A 16,936-nucleotide genomic window follows, 5' to 3' on the forward strand; every position below is an offset into this window, starting at 1 on the left:
GGAACTGGAGGGTATTATGTTAAGTGAAATTAGTCAGAGAAAGACAAAAATCCTATGACTTCACTCATATGAGGACTTTAAGAGACAAAACAGATGAACACAGGGAAGGGAAACAAAAATAATATAAAAACAAGGAGGGGGACAAAACAGAAGAGACTCATAAATATGGAGAACAAACTGAGGGTTACAGGAGGGGTTTTGGGAGGGGGGGATGGGCTAAATGGGTCAGGGGCAGTAAGGAATCTACTCCTGAAATCATTGTTGCTCTATATGCTAACTAACTTGGATGTAAATTAAAAAGTAAATTAATTAAAATTAAAAAATATAAAATAAAATAAAATGTCCAGTGTTCAACGTGAGTCATTTTGGTAATTCCTACAAACCTTCTGGGTCGGGTGTATCTCATCCCTTAGAACGCTCAGGAAAGCTCTTGGAAACAATTTTCCTTGAGTTCTTGCATGCTCAGAAATATATTCTTGTAGCCTTTTTACTTAACAGACAGATTAGCTGTGTAAAAAATCCTCAGTGCACATTTTTCTTTCAAGTTTGGCTCTGCTCTTTTCGGGCTATCATTTAATCTGATTAGCTTGGATTTTGGATTTTTTGAGGGGTGATGGCTTCCTAAGGGCTTCTGTTTTCTATCTTTACAGTCTAAATACTTGACTTGCATGCCTTTTGTGTTTTCCACGATGTGGACTTTCAATATGTAGACTCAAGCCTGCTTTTATTTCAGAAATATTTTCCTCAATTACAGTTTTAAATAATTCTTTTATTTTGTTGTTTTGGTTTTCTTCTTTGTGGGACTTGATTTATATGTCTGTTGGGTCTCTACTGACTTTTTTATACTTAAGGCTTTCTCTGTAATCATTTTAAAGCTGTTTTTAATTTTTATTTTGTGTTCTTTGCTTTCCTTATTTTCCTTCCTTAGTTTTTATTTGTGCATTGTTTTTCTCCTTGTCTTCAATTTCTTTTCTGAGCTCTTTCAGAATTCACTTCACATCTTCCTGCTACCTTGCAATCGCTTCTTTGAATTTCTATATTTCTGCTTTATGTGGTTCTTCATACTTTCAATTTGTTTCAGTAATTTTCCATGTTCATTTTAGAATATCCATTTTTTCAGTTTTGTGGTGGCATTTCACTTAGGACTTTTAAAATCCCATTTTAATGTATATATTTTTGAAATTTTATTTATTTATTTTGAGAGGGAGAGAGAGCACGTTAGCATGTGCGGGGGGAGGGGGGAGGGCAGAGGGGAAGGGCAGAGAGAGAGGGAGAGAGAGAATCCCAAGCAGACTCTGTGCTGTCAGCACAGCAGGGCTTGAACCCTCAAACTGTGAAATCATGATCTGAGCCAAAATCAAGAGTCAGATGTTTAACCGACTGAGCCACCCAGGCACCCCCAAATCCCATTTTAAATGTTTTTAAGTTTTGCGACTCATTTCTGCTTTCAAAATTAGTATTTTTGTATGGCTTATGTGATTTCCAAATTTCTTTCTTATTTTAAAATCACTAGATTTTCAAGGACCAGCTATTGAAAGGAATATAGTAGGAGCGGGGGTACGGGTGTGGGGGGTTGGGAGGGAGTATGGGGGGTTAGCAAGGGGGTTGGAAGGTGTTTCTTAGTTTCTTAGCTCAAGGGCTCCCTCCTCCGTTGCTACAATAATGGGCAGTTCCTTAAATACTTGGGTTTTTCCCGATTCTTACGTACTGGTCTGAAACAAGAGGTCTCCTACCATCAGCCATGGCCAAAGAGATACTATACTGCTCCGGTGTTTCAAGATGATGACCTCTCTCCTCAATACGTCTCCTCCTTCTCCCGGATGCATTTTCTTATTTCTTTTCTTTGGACACCTCCCAGCACTGTACCTTACCTTTCTTGTTCTCAGCCCTGCTCACCTCCACTTCCCGCTCAAGGTGCACACTCTTCCTTCTAGGAGGTGAATATTTGCTGATGTTTGGAAGTGTAAGTAGGGGATGGACCAGGGGCATGAACAGTGGCAGGAGAAAAAAAGAGTGGATGGTGACATGCACTGTTCAGTGTCTTCATCGATGTGCATTTCAGCTGCTCCCAGCATGCTTTCCTGCAGCAGTTGGAAATCCAGTGATATGTGTCCCAGACTCTTTCATCTCCAGGACTGCAGATGTGATTCAAGTTCTTACAATCAAATGCGTTCACACAATAGCTGGATTCTTCTGCTTGAACTACCTGGACTGATTTCTTTCCACTGCATCTGAATCATACCCGACATGCACTATTATATTTTTACATTATGACACTTATATTTTCAGCACCCCTTATTAACACTGGCACCAATGGTTACATGTGTATATTCCATGTATATAGTTTATTTAGATGTTACTGTCCGTTATACTCTTTTCTTCATTCACGTGTTTCCTTGAATTCTTTTTTCCTTTTTTAAAAAATTTTTTATTTAATTTTGAGAGAGAGAGACAGAGCATGAGTGGGGGAGGGACAGAGAGAGGGGGAGACACAGAATCCAAAGCAGGCTCCAGGCTCTGAGCTGTCAGCACACAGCCTGATGCTGGGCTCGAACCCACAAACCATGAGATCATGACCTGAGCCGAAGTCAGCTGCTTAATCAACTGAGCCACCCAGGCGCCCCTTGAATTCTTTTTTTTAATTATTGATGCTAATTTTCTTTGATATTTTCAATCACAACAGTGACTTTTTGTTGTGACAAGTGAAAAACTGAGAAACTAGATGTATAATGGAAAACCTAGTTGGGGTGCCTGGGTGGCGCAGTCAGTTAAGCGTCCCTCTCTTGATATCAGCTCAGGCCATGATCTCATGGTTCGTGAGTTCAAGCCCTACGTCGGGCTCTGTACTGACAGCATGGAATCTGCTTCAGATTCTCCCTCTCCCTCTCCCTCTGCCCCTCCCCTTTTCTCTCTCTCTCAAAATAAATAAACACACTTTAAAAAAAAAAGGAAAACTTACTTATCTTGCTTTTTCCTATTCCCATCACAGTGATGTAAGCAATGTTAATAGGGTAGCATATATTCCTTCATAACTTTTTCCTCTTTCCTACATAAATAAAGCCATGCATAGCAGTTGTATGTGTTTCTACCAAAGTATTATCAAACACATATGTTACCCTCTAACTTGTTTTTCTCTGTTGGTAGGATTTCATGAACATTGCTAGGATTCAGTAAACAGATCTAGTGATATTCATCCCTTTTCTATTTATACGTATAATAGGATCACATCAGACATGATGAGTTTTTTGGTGAAACAATACTTTTTTCTTTTATTTACCTTTTTTTCTTCTCCTATCCTACCTTCCTAACCTCTATCCCCTCATCAACTGTTTGGTGAACCTCTACTAATAGGACGTGCAGCCTTCTTAATAGAACCATAGCCAGATTTGTTTAATATAACTCTATTAAGAACACACTCTCACTATGTGCAAAAAAACCCAAACAATAGGAGGTAATGTCCAGGTAAGACGAGGAAAGGACGGTGGCCTGAGCTGTTCTGAGCAGGTCTTAGCATGACATTAAAGTTTTCATTTGCACACCATGCCACAAAGGACCTTTCTCCATCATATATAAAGAGTGCTTAAAAATGAAGAAAAAGGCTAATGAATCTATAGAAAAGTGAGCACAGGAAAAGAAGCTTTCAGAAGAAGAAACGTCAGGGGCTCCTAAAATGTGCAAACATGGAAATGTGAGAGATGCTAACTAAAGCCATCAGTAAAGTATCATTTCTCACCTACCAGACTGAGACATTAGTCTCATCCCCACATCAGACGCACCGTGTGTGCCTGGAATGGCACAGGACGTGTCGCCCGCTGCCGGTGCGGGTACAAAATGGTACAGCCCCCACTGAGCGAATTAAGACAAGATTGTAAAAATCTCAAAAGCACTTAAAAAATGGTAACTCTAGGAGTCGATGGATGTGTTCATGAGCCTGGTTGTGGTAATCGCTTCACAGTGTACACACACGTGAAAACATCATATTGTACACATTAAATAAATATAAAATCCATTTGTTAACCGTACTGCACTATGCCAGGAAAAAAATTCAAATGCATTTAATCTTTGTACTAGCAAATCTGCTTCTGGGAAGCAAGCTTGCAAGTTAATGCAAAAAGTCACATGTGTATTTCGTGATAGTAAAAGACTGGAAACCACTTGAGAGAGCAACAGGTGTGGGTTTATGGAAGGTGAAGATAATTCGTAAATGATTTTACCCCGTAGCCTTGGAAACGCGTGCGCGCGCGCGCGCGCGCGCACACACACACGCACACTCACACACCCCAAGGGAAATCACCAATCAACCCAAGTACTAGCACATTATCAGAAACCAAAAACTTAAACCAACCTGAGTACTTTTCACCCATCCAGAACGTCTCTTCCCTCACTTCCAGAGTTAACCACGATCCTAGATTTTGTGTGTATATGGCTTCCTCATTTTCATCTACCCCCCGAGTAAATGAGTTTTACCACATATCTAAGTGTGCCTAGACAATCTATTAGTTTGCCTTCGTTTTGAGCCTTAGACACAAGCGTGTCTAAGAACAAAATATGTTCTTGTGAGACTTGAATTTTTCACCCAGCATTAGTTTGATTAGAGTCGCTCTGTGAGATCTAGAATCCCGCCTTCCCTATTACTTTCGTGGTGCATCTCAGAGACTACCCATTGAAATAGCAAAGTGAGGTGATTTGTCATTAGACTTTCAAAGCAAATTTCCCTTCAACAGTTTTTCTCAGGGCCAGGAAGGCATGAAAGAAAAGCCTTGATGCTGGGAGGGGTGAACAGTTAGGATGGATCTGGGTGGGGCCCGCAGGAACAGGAGTAATGGGGGAACTCAGAACACTGGACCTGCCAGCCAGCCCTGCTTCTCTGTGAGAAAGGGGGACAGCTTCCAGGCTGATGTGACATGGTATCTGCCATTTCTCTTCTGTGAACAATCCTTGGGGAAAGTCCCACGGCCCCTCCCAGGATAGGGGTGGATACTTCCTGGTAGAATTAAGAAAATGTAGGTCTTGTGCCAGAGACAAGCACAGGCCCGCCCCCTGGCTCCAGGCCACGCTGGACAGCATAAAACGGGGTGGCCTCAGCTCTTGGCCACACGCATCTTCCTGACATCATGAGGCCCAGCAGCTTCTTGGTCCTGGCGGTGTTCCTTATCCTTGGGACTCTGGCAGCACAGGCGGCTGTCACAGGTGAGTAGACAAATGGCCTGGGTGAGGCTGGATTGGGCCCTGGCAGGGAGCACTCTGGGGCAGCAGGCAGGCTGGATCGAATGCTTTGGTCTGTGGCTGCTTCCGCTGTATCCAGAGAGAGCAGAAGTTGTCCAGTAGAATCATGTGCTTTCCATGCTAAGACTGAGCTATCAGGACCATTGCCGGACAAAGTGTGGCCATGTGGCGTTGGCCTCAGGGGTTGATAGCTGGGCAGAATGTGCAATGAAGTGGGGAACCCCAGGAGTCTGGGTCTGGGTGTGGGGTTTGCCTGTCTGCCCCCAGAAAGCACCTGAGTAATCAGCCTCTAAAAGGAGGTTGCACACCAACAAGACCTCAGAAATCCTGTAGTTTGAAGACCCCCATTTTACCAAGGAGGACATTGATTGTCCAGACAACCTCCAGAGCCAGGAGGGAGCTCAGGGCTCCTGGTGTATGTTTCAGGGCTCTTTCCCCACCCCCCAAGTTGCCTCAGAGATGACAATGTGTCCTTCTCACCTCTGGAAGTCACCCCTGTCTGGCCTCTCCTCCTGAGAGGACTTGTCATGGAGGGCGGGGGGAGAAATGGATACCCAAGGGAACCGTGGTCCTGTAGACCCTCTCCCCAAAGCCCAGAGCACAGCTTTCCTAGGGCACAGACCCCAGCTAGCCCAGATGACCCTGCCCCATCTCCGGCCATGGTTTGGGAAACACGGCAGAGAGCAGTGGTTGGACGAAGAGGAAAGACTAGATAGTGAAGCAGGTGCACTGGGTCTAAATGTGGCTACATTTCTTCTTTCAACCGTTCCTCCTAAAGGGCAAGGCACAGACAAAGGTCATGTTCTGGTCAAAGGACAAGATCCGGTTAGAGGTCAAGATCCAGTCAAAACCAAAGATCTGCTCAAAGTTCCAGTGTCCACTAAGCCTGGCTCCTGCCCCAACATTCTGATGCGGTGCGCCATGATGAACCCCCCTAACCGCTGTTTGAGGGATACCGAGTGCCCCGGGGCCAAGAAGTGCTGTCAGGGCCCTTGTGGGCTGGCCTGCTTGGATCCCCAGTGAGGTGAGAACCTGGTGGAGCAGGAGGAGACCCCGAGGGCACAGAGAAGGCTGAGCAATGGGAATGAGCCTGGGTGGGTGAGAGGGAGGCTGTGGAGAGGGGATGGAGGGACTGAGGCTCTTTGAGCCTGTAACTGACGACCTGAGAGGGCGGTCACGTGGACGTGATCCTGCCCTCCACTGCCTCTGAGTGCTTTGACCTGCCGAATCACTTCTCTGGTCCTCTTCTCTCCCGGCCAGGTGGGGCGTGTCCTTGCTGCCCCTGTGAAGTCCCCAGGGCTGCTGGCCCTGGCCCTGTCGCACCACCCTCTCCGGCCAGCGCATTCTCGCTCTCACTCAGGATGCCCAAGACCGGACTTGGCTGCTTCTCTCGTTGACTTTGCAATAAAAGACCACTTTCTGCTCCATTTGCTTCTGGCTCCCATGATTTTTGTGCTCCTGGAAGCCCCAGGGAGATGGGTGAGGGGCTGAGTGTCCCTCCCCTCAGCGGGATGTGAAGGAGAGCAGGGGTGGAAGAGGCCCATTCCTAGGGCTTAATATGAGAACTCCACTAACTGACCCCACAACTGGAGTCTCCATTTCTTTAGGGGATGCTGCCTTTCGCCTAAGGCCAGGGAATAAAAAACAAAAGGTTGCACAGACAGCAGGCAGTTTCTTTCCAATCGACCCCACATCCTGACCCCGCTACTGCCAGCCCGCCAGTGTGACCAGCCAGCTCCAGTGGCCCTCCCTCCTTTCCTTTCTTGTTCCCCAGGGATCTTCTCAAGAGAGACACTGGAAATCCCCTCTTGCTCACCTGTCCGTGCCTGAGATGCCTCCATTAACCCATAATTCCTCTGGGTTAAGCCATACCCTCCCCCAGCTTTCTATTTTAAGATGTGAATGAGGAGACAAGACGCACTAAGTCCTTGATCCTTTAGTGTGGACGGTGAACAGTGTCCTCCGGAGACACACAAGGTGGGGGCAGGAGACTCGAGTAGTGCAGATCTTGGATGGTGCGTGTTAGGCAAACTTGAATGACCTCATGGCTCTGCTGTTGACCCACCTGCTCCACTGCCCTTGAACAAGGAGGCTCTCACAGAAAGAGGAGAATTCGGGGTGGAGTTGAAAGTGCACAGGCTTAGGAATCAGAGGACCTTTGTTCTAGTCCCAGTCCAGCCTCCCCACTTGCTGGATGACCTCGGACAAATGTCTTTCCCTCCCTGAGCTTCATTTGTCTATTAAATTTGAGGGGGTTGGATGTAATTATTCAGAAGTACAGTTTAGCCATTCTGGACCTGAGACAACTCTTTTTGTGTTGAGTTCCTGCTGCGAGTGGAAGTGGGGGGCAGAGACTCAGGGTGAGAGAACAGGGAGCGCAGTGTCCTTTGCCCTTTCCAGAAGCATGCAAACCAGGGCTCCCTCTCGTTCTCCAGGGGACCGGCTGCACTGCACTGAAGCCGTGATCCCAGGACACCTTGGACAGTAGGCAAGAGCCGTGCCCAAACTTCTGGCCTGACAAGTGCAAAATGCAGCACTGGCACAAAGATTACTTTATTTTTTTATTACATTTTAAAAACGTTTTTATTTACTTATTTTGAGAGAAAGAGAGCATGAGCAGGGGAGGGGCAGAGAAAGAGGGACACAAAGAGTCCCAAACAGCCTCTGTGCTGACAGCACAGAACTCAACACAGGGCTCAAACCCACGAACTGTGAGATCATGACCTGAGCCAAAACCAAGAGTCAGACGCTTAACCGACTGAGCCACCCAGGCACCCCACGAGGATTACTTTATGTACTATTTCTCTGTTCCAGACCCTATACTAACTGTGTTATATGTACTGTCTTATTTGTGTCTCAGAAGAACCCTCTCAAATGGGTATTATCACACATCTTTAATTTCGTTAAAAGATTGAAGCCATGAGAGGTTTGGTAACCACCCAAAGTCACACAGTTAGTAAATGATAAATCCTATTTTTAATATAAACAAGCAGTAATCAGAATAAAAAATTTAAAATTGCACTTACACTATCAACAAAATTATACCATTCCTTTATCTATTTTTATTAAAAAAATTTTAATGTTTATTTTTGAGAGAGAGAGAGAGAAAGAGACTGAGTGCAAGTGGGGGAGGGGCAGAGAGAAGGAGACAGAATATGAATCTAAATCAGGCTCCAGGCTCTGAGCTGTCAGCACAGAGACCAGTGCGGGGCTCAAACCCACAAACTGCGAGATCATGACCTGAGCCGAAGTTGGATGCTCAACCACCTGAGCCACAAGGCATCCCTATATCATTCCTTTAAATAAATGTAACAAGAGGCAGGAGGAACTTTAAAAAAGAAACCTATACAAGTGTTCACGAGGTACATAAAAAAAGGATTGAATACTCACTGATCTGTGGGAAGATGCCACATGGTGAAGATACCAATATTTACCTCTTCAATTGACTTTTTTCCCAGCTTTATTGTGATAAAACTGACATATGGTATGATTTGAAGGGTACGTGTGATTATTTGATTCATGTATATATTCCAAAATGTTTACCATGATAAGGGTAGTTAACAAATCCTTCACCTCATATAATTACCATTTTGTTATTTTTATGATGAGGACATTAATACTCTTCTCTCATAGTGACTTTCAAGGATATAATACTACATTATTAACTATATTCACCAAGCTCCACGTTAGCTCCTCAGAATGTGTTGGTCTTATAACTGAAAGTTTGTACCCTTTGACCAGGTAATTTCCTCCCCTCTCCCAGCCCCTGGCTATCACCATTTTACTCTGTTTCTATGAGCTGATATTTTTAGATTCCCCATAAGTGAAATCATACAGTATTTGCTTTTCTCTGTCTGACTGATTTCATTTAGCCTAATGCCTTCAAGGTCCATCCATGTTGTCAAAAATCCAGGAACTCCTTTTTTTTATATGGCTGAATAATATTCCACTGAATATACCATATTTTCTTCATCCACACATCTGTCAGTGGACACTGACATCTCACTATAACTGGGAAAAAAAATTCACCAGATTTCCAGGGCAGCTGGTGTCCTTGTAAATTTAAATCTCCAAATCCATTCTTCCGTAACTATAGAATTCAACAAGAAGAAGAATAAAACCACATAAACTCCCTGACATCAATGTAGTCAGAAGTCAGGGAACAGCAAAACCTTCAAATTACCTTTACTGAAAAGACTCTTGATTTTCAAGGAGACGTCTCTTGAATTCTTGCTTCTACCCCTTTCCGTGAGAAAAGCGAGGTCCAGAAATATCTGTAAAGAAGACGAGAGGAATGGAGAGCTTAGGACCGAACTAAAATCATTCCAAGAAGATGTCTCCGGTAAGTGTGAAAATACCAGAAAAAAGTCCCGAGTAGAGCATTTCTATGGTACAGGTGCCACAATTAATGAAGCAATATCTATACATTATTGCAAACTAAAGTCCATACTTTATTCTTATTGCCTTATGTTCTTTTTTTCCTGCCAGAATCCCACCCAGAATATCATGTTACATTTAGCTGTTGAGGGTCTTTAGGCTCCTCTTGGTTGTGACAGTTTCTCAGACCTTCCATGTTTTGATGACCTTGACAGTTTAGAGGGGCACTGGTTAGGCTGTTGGGTGTGTCTGATTGTTCTTCTCATGATTAGACAGGGGTTATGGTTTTTCGGAGGAAGACCACCAAGGCAAAGTGCCCTTCTCATCACTTGACTTAGCGCTGGTGATGCTGACCTGATGATTAGGCTGTCAGGTTCATCAGGCTTCTATGCTGTAAAGTTATTCTTTTTCCTCTCTTTCCATGTTATTCTCTCAGGGAGAAAGTCACTCTGCATACCCCACACTTACGATACTCCTTGAGGGAGAGGAGGCTCAAGACATTCTTTGGAATTAATCTGTATGAAAGATTTGTCTATTCTCCTTAGTTTTTTGCTTTTTTTTTTTTTTTTTTTTTTTTTTTACTTAACTATCCATTTATATCAGTGTAGACTTGCAGACATTATGATTTTGGGTTGTATTTTGTTTTGTGGCTCAAGTTGTCAGAAGGACATTTTTAATGTTAATAACCACAATTCACAGTAAAGATATACAGTTTTTTAAATGTTTATTTATTTCTTTATTTGAGAGAGAGAGAGAGAGAGCCCACAAACAGGGGAGGACCAGAGAGAGAGAGAGAGGGAGACACAGAATCTGAAGCAGGCTCCAGGCCCTGAGCTGTCAGCACAGAGCCCGATGCAGGGCTCAAACCCACAAACCATGAGATCATGACCTGAGCCAAAGTCGGAACCGACTGAGCCACCCAGGTGCCCCTTTTTAAAAATTTAAAAAATTTTTAATTTATTTTTTATTTTCATTTTTTATTTTTTTAAGATATGCATTTTAAGTGTATAAACACCACATAATACATACAGCATGTTCCTTTATAAAGAAGTTACTACAGCGAAACAGACCAGCAAAAAACAGAAACAGACTCATAAATACAGAGAACAAACTGGTGTTGCCAGAGGGGAGGGCAGTGGAGGATGTGCAAAACACGAATAAGAGGTAAAAAGTTCTAGTCATAAAGTAAATAAGTCACGGAGATGAATAGTATAGCATAGGAAATACAGTCAATACTTTTTTTAAATTTTTAAAAAAACATTGTTATTTATTTTGGAGAGACAGAGAGAGAGTGTGAGCAGGGGAGGGGCAGAGAGAGAGCGGGAGACACAGAATCGGAAGCAGGCTCCAGGCTCTGAGACAGAGCCCCATGCGGGTCTTGAACCCACCAATTGTGAGATCATGACCTGAGCCGAAGCCAGATGCCCAACCGACTGAGCCACCCAGGTGCCCCGTCAATAATATTTTAATAACGTTGTATGGCAACAGACTGTGACGACACTTACTGTGGTGAGTATCGCATGATGTATCGAATCGGTGATTCACTATGTTGTGCACCTGAAACTAATATAATATCATCTATCAACTGTACTTCAATTAAAAAAAAATCAGGATCTACAGGATATGCAGGGAGACGTAGATTGAAGGTCACCCACAGGAGAATTTAACACACCATCACTGCAAGATGGTTCAAACGGACAACAAAAAATAAGGATACAGAAGATCAGAGGAGAGTATCCTTAAATACTTACATCAGTGAAAAAGGAACAATGGGGGCACCTGGATGGCTCAGTCAGTTAAAGGTCTGATTGTTGATCTCGGCTCAGGTCATGATCTCACAGTTCGTGAGTTCGAGCCCCATGTCAGGCTCTTGGCTGACATCACAGAGCCTGCTTGAGATTTTCTTTCTCTGTCCCTCCCCCACTCCAAAATAAATAAATACACATTTTTTAAAAAAACAAGTAGATCAAAATTTACACACACAAACAAAAAGTCAGGAAAAAAAGGACAGAGTAAACCAGAGGACGTTTAAAAAAGTGATAATAATATGGGCAAAATAATAAATTTATGAGGTTGAGCCTAGGAAAACAGTAGCTCTGGTTAATAAATCAAAATCTTATTTTTAAAAATATTTACAAAATAGACAAATCTCTACCTACTTAACTTTGCTTTTTTTAATGTTTATTTTATTTATTATTTATTTATTTATTTATTTATTTATTTTTTGAGAGAGAGAGACAGACCATGAGTGGGGTAAGGGGAGAGAGAAAGAGGGAGACACAGAATCAGGAACAGGCTCCAGGCTCCACACTGTCAGCACAGAGCCCGATGCGGGGCTCGAACTCACGAGCTGCGAGATCATGACCTGAGCCGAAGTCGGACACTTAACTGACTGAGCCACCCAGGCGCCCCTCTTTGATAAAAAGAAAGGAAGCAAAAATAAATAAAATGAAGTACAACAGTGGAAAACACTATTGAGAGAGACAAAATCATCCTGAGACCACTTGGCAGACCAGCTTTCTTCCTCACCGCTTCTGGCTGCTGTCCTCAGGGTGAGGAGGCTGTCAGGTGCTGCGTGCATGGTTGTTGTCAGGGTGAGGACAGAGGGGACCAGCGACTGTCTCCCCCGATGCACAGGCGGGCTGCTATATTCAAGGCTGATGGGGAATGATGTTTCAGCTTTACAGAGCGGGGCTGGGGACAAATGTCAGGAGAATCCCAGGGCAGACTCTTGAGCTGATCCATGAAACCAATCTGAAAAGGTTTCCTAAACCTGCACCGGATCTCAGCGAGGACCAGCCCAGCAGTCCCAGTGGTCCCAGCAGGACCACTTTCCCTGGCCCGAGAAAGGTGTGGTGATCCTCAGAAGAAGGGTTTTGGTCGCACCACCAGGTAAGCCACTGAGCGTAACACTGATGGCGGCCAAGGACAAGGAGGCTGTGGAATGCAGTGGCCAGCAGGGTGACGAGGAACAGTGGCTGTGGGCCTGATGCCAGCAGCAGGGGCTGGCGCTGAAGTTTGTCCCACTCACCCCCATCCTCTGGCGTCTCCCTCCGCAAAAGCATCCATCTGGAGGTACTGCTCCCCAGTGTGACTGCAGCACAAGGCGGGCGCTGGGTCTGACTGGGACGGGTGCAGCCCAGACCCCCTTCAAGGAGCCCCTCTCGGCCCAGCTGTGCAAGCGTAACTAAATGCTTCTCAGGCACCACCTTGGTGCTCGAGCTGGGGCCCCCCAGCCAGGGACAGGGTAGGGCTATGGTACTTTCTGCCCAAGGGAGGACTCCTCGTGGAAAATGCTTGCTCCAGGGCTCCCGGTGGGGCCGGCAGAGACGCGGTCAGGTCAGCATGGCGCTGGCTCCCTTCGTGGGCCCAGTCTTGCTTCTCTCTGGTACTTTTGCTGGTGGCACTTTGCAATGGAACTTGCGCCCCTCCCTCTGTCCCAGCCACTGCTACGCTAAGAACCCCGTCTGCAAAATGTGCCTCCAGGGATTTATGAAGATTCGGGCTGAGGGGTGTATCGTAAGAACGAGAGCGTCCAGTGTGACCACAGCCAGAAACACAGCCAGTTCCACAGCTGTGTGATGGGGACACCTGGCTGCCGCACACTCCCTGGGGCCACCGGTGCCCGTGACTCAGGCGCTGGCGTGGACAGTGATACTGTGTGGCCCTGGGGAAGAATGCCCCTTCGTCCTTGCTGCTTGGAGCCACTCGGGGAGATGTGACGTGCCAGGGGGAACTTCGTATTTGCTGAGCAGCCCTGGGTGTCGGGGGCGAATGAAAGTGAGTCTGTTTGTTCAGTTCCTGCAATGGGAAACCGTCTCTGCCTCTCATCCAGACTCAAATACAGACTCAGAAAGAAGGGCGCCCAACATACAAGAAGGGCGTCCCACACAGTGGGCAGTCAACAGACATTAAGTAGCTTCTCCACGGTGGATTTCCATAAGGTTCCAAACTCCCCACGAAGCTCTTTGAGGTGATATTTGCAAAGGGAATGGCATAAAGGTTCCTGCCTCTGAAACAGAGGCCACACTCCCTAGTCACCATGGGAATGTCCTGGGAAAGTGCCTTCTCATACTGAGCTAAATAAACACCAAGACAGCTGTCTTACCAGTTTCTCCCTTGACAGTCATTTATTTCACAAGGCGACTTTTAATAAACCCCAAATCAATTTTCTGCCCCTATTTTAAAAAATTTAATGTTTTATTTTTGAGAGAGAGAGAGAGAGGCAGAATGTGAGCAGGGGAAGGGCAGAGAGAGAGGGAGACAGAATCCCAAGCAGGCTCCAGGCTCTGAGCTGTCAGCACAGAGCCCGACTCCGGTCTGCTCCTATTTTAATCCTGGTTTACATTCTCCGCTTTTCCACACTACACGGCGCTTGGTCTTCCCCAGTCTGCAGCCTGGTGTTTTTATGGGAACACTTATTCAATAACACTGTCCCACGGTCTTTTCCTCCTGAACCACAATAAAGCACAGCACTGCTGCCTCCGGGCAAGCTGACGTCACATCTTGTTAGCCTACGTGGCCAAAGCCTTGGCCATCGCGTTCACCCCCCTCCCTGGCAGTGAGACGCTGCAGCCATTGGCTGCGGGAATAAATCCTCACTTCTTTCTGTCCCCGTGTCTACTGCTTACTTCCACTAGTCCTCACATCCGTGACAGTCCGTGCATGTGCTGTTTGAACCACACTTGGTGGCTGCAGAGAAGGCAGGGACAGCAGGCATCTGAACTTTCCATCATCTGCGGGGGACCTGGCCTCAGCCTCCCACTGCCAAGACGAGCCTGGCAGGAGACTCCCTCATTACAGGAACGGTGTGTGTACGGTTAGAAGTCAAGAAATGAACGTTGTCTAAAACACTCCCACCTCAAGGGTCTGGCCGAACTTGCTGCCTGTAGTTGAACCACGTGTGAAAAGGAAGGGGATCGGAGCAGGAGGGTCTCCAAGTCCTCTTGGCCGGCATCCTCGAAACCACCCACTGCCTCATAACTCTGCATGTAGTGGTGACGATGGGAAAGGCGGGAAATGAGAGGCTGTGTGATATTAGTGAAATTACCCTGAGAGGTTAATTGGGAACAGCTCAACTGCTACCGCGCTTCTCCCGAAGACATAGCGTTCTCCAGCTGAGGAGTTTTTTTGCTGAGATAAAACCCTGATGTCATATCTGCAGGCTCTGTGTGCACTTTGGGGGCTGAAAAGGCAGGGTCACTGATAATTTTTGGACATTCTTTGATCGCTTTCTAGGCTCTCCTTGTCCAGAATATCCTCGGATGAGGAGACTCTGTTCCAGTCAGCCATGTGTGTCTGCCCCGAGGAGGTCAGCGTGACAAGGGTCATGCACAGACACCGCGTGCTTCTCAGCTTGTCACAGATGCCCTGAGCTGCAACCTTCTGCTGCATTTGGATTGGAAATCCCCTTCGCCATAATCCAGATTCCTGCAATGGGAAACCTGAAGCCTAGGGGAGCCATCAAAGTCCACACTAGGCGTCAAGGGCACAGCTGGGCCAGGAACTACCTGTCCCGATACTGTTTTTTCTCTTTCCATAGGATGCCGACTAGCTGACTAACCCTGGGGGACTGGTAGCCTTTCCAAAAAGACTTGTTGATCTATTCATTCTACCTGAACCAGAAATCAAGTTCACAGCAGGCATTCCATGGTCACAACATCACTCAAGACAAAGAGTAGAATCAAAGATATGCAGGTTTGGGGAGAAGATAAGAAGACAGTGCACAAAAGGCCCGGGTAGCCATTATCACGAGGCATTCGCATCATTTTGATGTCCTCACATTGATCTTTCTGCTCTTCTCTTGCCAATTTCCTCCTTACAGGGCAGAGAGACCTTTGCTGAGACTCTTGGAGTGTTTCTCAAGCAAGAAAGGTCCTAAGCGACTAAGCCACCCATTTCACAGTAAGGGAGGCAAAGGCCAGTGACAGACGGAATTGGCCCAAATCAGTGGTGGGGAACCAGTCTCATAGGCCCAAATAAAAAAGGAGTCATGTTTATTTGTTTAAGATTGTATTTTATTTTTTTATTTTTTTAACATTTATTTATTTTTGAGACAGAGAGAGACAGAGCATGAATGGGGGAGGGTCAGAGAGAGAGGGAGACACAGAATCCAAAACAGGCTCCAGGCTCTGAGCTGTCAGCACAGAGCCCGACGCAGGGCTCGAACTCACGGACCGCGAGATCATGACCTGAGCCGAAGTCGGACGCTTAACCGACTGGGCCACCCAGGCGCCCCTCATTTTTCTATTAGGTCATCTCTTTTCTTTATTATTTTATAAACAGTCTTTTGATACATTATAGAATGTATATTTCCATCATATGTCTTTACTCTTATTTTTCCAATTTCGAATTGTTTTTCCTACTCTCTGATTGATTTTTGCCCTACAAAAGTTTTCCATTTGTATGTGCTTAGCTATATCAACTGGCTTTCAGAAGGTCGTCTCCATATCAGTAGTATACAAAACTGTAGTCATGTTTTCTTTGAGTATTTTTATAACTTAAATCCTTCATCATCTAAAACTTGTTTTGAGATAATGGATGGGACAGAAATCCAGTATTTCCTGCCGGAATTGCCGACCATCTCTTTCAATATCACGTACTGAATTTTCTGACACTTCTCTGGTGATGTGGAATTCTGCCTTTACCATTTATAAATTCCTATAGGCCCTGAATTTCCCTTTTCTTCCATTGACATGTGTCTGTATGCCCCACCATTACTGTATGTCCTAACTATGTTGGTGTATTTTTATGATAATTTTGGTTGCATTAATATGTGTCATTGAGCTGGGGCACTGGATGGTTCAGTCAGTTGAGCGTCTGACTTCAGCTCAAGTCATGATCTCATGGTTCATGAGTTTGAGCCCTGCGTCGGGCTCCAGGCAGCCTGGAGCCTGCTTCGGATTCTGTGTCTCCCTGTCTCTCTGTGCCTCACCCGCTCACACTCTGTCTCTCTCTCAAAATTAAATAAACACTAAAAAAAATTTTATGTGTCCTTGAGCTTACTGTGGTCATCATTTCGCAGTGCATATTTATATGTAGTCATAAGCCATACACTGGAAGCTAATATAATGTCATGTGTCAATTATACCTCAATAAAATACAAAACAAAATAAAATTCCTGACAATCTAGCACAAGGGGGAAAATGTGTCATTGGGTAACTCCTCCCATGATAATTTATCATCAGTTTTGTCCTGGCAAATCTCAAATGCTTTCTTTATCAGGTGGCATTTAGAACAATTTATCATTTAGAAACCCTAACTATTGGTTATTTCATTGCAATGCATCAAATTTATAATGTAAGAAATAGTATATCTGGGCCACCTGTGTGGC

At 45.2% G+C, this 16,936-nt stretch overlaps 1 protein-coding gene across 1 annotated transcript; it reads left to right on the forward strand.

Moving 5' to 3' along the window:
* The first annotated feature begins 5,063 nt into the window (after nucleotides 1-5,063).
* On the forward strand, nucleotides 5,064-6,653 carry PI3 (peptidase inhibitor 3). The gene is made up of 3 exons (XM_060646765.2): nucleotides 5,064-5,190; nucleotides 6,005-6,250; nucleotides 6,487-6,653. The coding sequence occupies exons 1-2, from the start codon at nucleotides 5,115-5,117 to the stop codon at nucleotides 6,247-6,249; spliced, it is 321 nt and encodes a 106-aa protein (XP_060502748.1). The 5' UTR covers nucleotides 5,064-5,114; the 3' UTR covers nucleotide 6,250; nucleotides 6,487-6,653.
* Nucleotides 6,654-16,936: the final 10,283 nt, after the last annotated feature.

The sequence above is a fragment of the Panthera onca genome, chromosome A3 (genome assembly GCF_046562875.1).
Source record: "Panthera onca isolate mPanOnc1 chromosome A3, mPanOnc1 haplotype 2, whole genome shotgun sequence".
In the NCBI taxonomy this organism is placed as follows: domain Eukaryota; kingdom Metazoa; phylum Chordata; class Mammalia; order Carnivora; family Felidae; genus Panthera; species Panthera onca.

Excerpts from the sequence above, each read along its gene's own strand:
- PI3 (XM_060646765.2), top strand. The coding sequence starts at position 5,115 with ATGAGGCCCAGCAGCTTCTTGGTCCTGGCGGTGTTCCTTATCCTTGGG. Across the intron at positions 5,191-6,004 it reads AGCACAGGCGGCTGTCACAG|GGCAAGGCACAGACAAAGGT; the intron begins GTGAGTAGACAA and ends TTCCTCCTAAAG.